We start from the raw sequence: 3,707 nt of genomic DNA on the forward strand, positions 1-3,707 counted from the left end.
AAAAAATTACAATATTTGTATGACTTGATATTTCGATTTTTGTCCATAAATTAAATAGTTACACTTTGCCGCTAATTTTAATTTTAATTTATCAATCAAGTGCAACGTAAATTATGACAACTATAGTGCAACGCTTCAGCAATGCTGCCAAGTTTTCAATGACAACACCAGTGTTATCAGCGTCTACATGTGCGCGCCAAAACAAATGCCAGCGCTGTCAAAAGCCATACAAACATTCAATATTCACAATTTGAGTTTAGCGTGTTTAGTATTTCGGCAATAAATAACTCAAATAAGCAGCTAGTTGCCAAGAAATACAACAGCAAATTGAAGCATTGCAATGGATGTAGCTGACGCACAAATTGGACAATTACGCGTAAAGGATGAGGTTGGCTTACGCTGTCAAAAACTCTTTCAGGATTTCTTAGAAGAGTAAGTGGAAGACTAGTGATATCGTGCAGAACAAAAAAGTGAAAAACTAAATAACATATACTTTAGGTTTAAAGAAGACGGTGAAATAAAATATGTGAAACCTGCAGCAGATTTGGAATCGCCAGATCGGTATACACTAGAAGTGTCTTTCGACGATGTGGAAAAGTACAATCAGAATTTGGCAACAACAATTATCGAAGAATACTATCGGTAAGTTTGTGTGTTTGTATGTTAATTTTTGAAATAACACCACTTTTTTTTATAGCATCTACCCATTCCTGTGCCAGTCCGTTTCAAATTTTGTCAAAGACCGTTGTGGTTTAAAGAACGAAAAAGAATGTTACATCTCCTTCACTGATGTGCCCACGCGACATAAAGTACGTGACTTAACAACATCCAAAATTGGCACATTGATACGCATATCTGGTCAAGTGGTACGTACACATCCAGTGCATCCTGAACTGGTGTCTGGCACATTCATGTGTATGGATTGTCAAACTGAAATACGCAATGTAGAACAACAATTCAAGTTTACCAATCCAACCATTTGCCGCAATCCTGTATGCAGTAATCGGCGTCGCTTCATGCTGGATGTGGAGAAATCGCTTTTCGTTGATTTTCAAAAAATACGCATACAGGAAACACAATCAGAGCTGCCGCGTGGCTGCATACCACGTTCAGTGGAAATCATTTTACGTTCAGAATTAGTGGAAACTGTGCAAGCTGGCGATCGTTATGATTTCACTGGTACATTAATAGTGGTGCCCGATGTGGGTGTCTTAAATATGCCGGGCGCCAAAGCTGACATGGGTTCGCGGCATAAACCAGGCGATGGTCCGGAGGGCGTATCAGGTTTAAAAGAATTAGGCACACGTGAACTCAACTATCGCATGTCCTTTTTGGCTTGCAGCGTACAAACAACAACTGCGCGTTTTGGTGGCACCGACTTGCCTATGTCCGAGGTAACAGCAGAGGATATGAAAAAACAAATGACTGATGCCGAGTGGAATAAGGTATACGAAATGTCCAAAGATCGTACTTTGTATAACCACCTCATCACCAGTCTGTTTCCCTCCATCTACGGAAATGATGAGGTCAAGCGTGGTGTACTGTTGCAGCTATTTGGTGGTGTGGGCAAGACTACGCATGAAAGTAAGTAAAAAATATTTTATAACCCAAACAGGGTATATTCATTTTGCATGTAACACCAGATGGAACTGCGGAGACCTTATAAAGTGTGTGTATACATACATATGTATATAAATGATCAGTGTTTGAGTTGGATCGATTCCTTCTGTCCGTCCGTTTGTATATACGCTAACGAGTCACTAATATTTTGAGATATCAATTTGAAATTTTGCATACATCCACCGATATCTAATTTTCAATTTTAATGTGTGTCTACAATATCATAACGTCCTTTTTATTGTTTACAGAAACAACTTTGCGTGGCGATATCAACGTATGTATTGTAGGTGATCCCAGTACCGCAAAATCACAATTTCTTCGACAAGTCGCTGACTTTTCACCGCGCGCTGTTTACACTTCTGGCAAAGCTTCCTCTGCAGCTGGTCTTACCGCCGCTGTAGTGCGTGATGAGGAGAGTTTCGATTTTGTCATTGAAGCCGGCGCGCTTATGTTGGCCGACAATGGCATTTGTTGCATTGATGAATTCGATAAAATGGATCCACGCGATCAAGTCGCCATACACGAAGCTATGGAACAGCAAACAATTTCCTTAGCAAAAGCTGGAGTGCGTGCCACCTTAAATGCGCGCACTTCCATTTTGGCCGCCGCCAATCCAATTAATGGACGTTATGACCGTACAAAGAGTTTACAACAGAATATACAATTGTCAGCGCCAATTATGTCACGTTTCGATTTATTCTTCATACTCGTAGACGAATGCAATGAAGTGGTGGACTATGCTATAGCGCGTAAGATTGTCGATTTACACTCGCACATTGAAGAGTCCGTTGAGTGTGCGTATACGCGCGAAGAAGTGTTGCGCTACATAACATTTGCCCGTCAATTCAAACCGATTATCGGTCAAGAAGCAATGAAATTGCTTGTAGAGAATTATGGTCACCTGCGTCAGCGGGACACTGGTATTGCCGGCCGTAGCACATGGCGTATCACAGTACGTCAGCTGGAGTCAATGATACGTCTGAGCGAGGCCATGGCCAAACTGGAGTGCATGAATGAAGTGCAAGAACGACATGTTAAAGAAGCCTATCGTTTACTTAACAAATCAATTATACGTGTCGAACAGCCTGATATACATTTGGACGATGACGAGGGCAATGAAGATGCATATGTGGCTGATGTGGATATGGAAAATAATGGGGGTGCAGCTAATGGCGCAAGCAATACGATTGCAACTGAAGGTGCCGAAGTAGAAGATGGCGTTGAAGCAAGCGGTAGTGTGCTGCAAAAGAAAAAGCTCACTCTATCATTTGAAGATTACAAAAATCTATCTACAATGTTGGTTTTGCATATGCGTAATGAGGAGGCACGCTGCGAAACAGAAGGCATCGATTCGGGTATGAAACGCAGTGATGTTGTTACATGGTATTTGGAACAAGTCGCGGATCAAATTGAATCCGAAGAGGAACTTATCTCACGTAAACATTTAATTGAGAAAGTTATCGATCGTTTAATATATCATGATCAAGTTATTATACCATTAAAGACAACCGAATTGCGACAACCGGGTAAAAGTCCGCGTCGACCCGATGACGAAACGGAGGAGCCAGACGATCCATTATTGGTCGTACATCCCAATTACATTGTCGAATAGAGAGTGCTGTCTTCAGTGTTCGAAATTTACCAGTTTCGCACACTATTACATTTTTTCCATACAATCAGTTTAATGTTAAATAGAATTAAGTTTTATGTTATCATATGCATTTTATTTCAAACATTGATCGTTAAAAAGCTATTCGCTGTCCAGTACAAATAAAGAAAATTCAAAAACTAATTTATTAAATTTATTCAAATTAATTAAATTCAGAAGTCAATAATGGCAAGGAGTTATCGATTACAAATTAACACCCTTTCTATTACTATTATTTTTGTTGCTGCATGTTAAAACATGACCCAATTTGTTTCGAGATTGTGCTGTTGCTTTGGAAACAAGATTTTCGTGAAGATAATTCATGGAATAAAAAAGTTTCCATAAAAGAACTTGATTTTGATCATTCAGCTTCTATGGGAGCTGTATGTTATAGTTTTCCCATCTACCGTAAAAGAATTATTTTAAGACTATAGCGTTA

General features: G+C 39.6%; 1 protein-coding gene across 1 annotated transcript; it reads left to right on the forward strand.

Annotated features, from left to right (window-relative positions):
• Positions 1-215: 215 nt before the first annotated feature.
• Positions 216-3,412, forward strand: LOC126753368 (DNA replication licensing factor Mcm6). Its single transcript, XM_050464759.1, has 4 exons — positions 216-432; positions 499-642; positions 698-1,584; positions 1,869-3,412. Exons 1-4 carry the CDS (start codon positions 341-343, stop codon positions 3,230-3,232), a joined length of 2,487 nt encoding a protein of 828 aa, XP_050320716.1. The 5' UTR covers positions 216-340; the 3' UTR covers positions 3,233-3,412.
• The last annotated feature ends 295 nt before the right edge of the window (positions 3,413-3,707 follow it).

The sequence above is a fragment of the Bactrocera neohumeralis genome, chromosome 3 (genome assembly GCF_024586455.1).
Source record: "Bactrocera neohumeralis isolate Rockhampton chromosome 3, APGP_CSIRO_Bneo_wtdbg2-racon-allhic-juicebox.fasta_v2, whole genome shotgun sequence".
Classification (NCBI taxonomy): Eukaryota; Metazoa; Arthropoda; class Insecta; order Diptera; family Tephritidae; genus Bactrocera; species Bactrocera neohumeralis.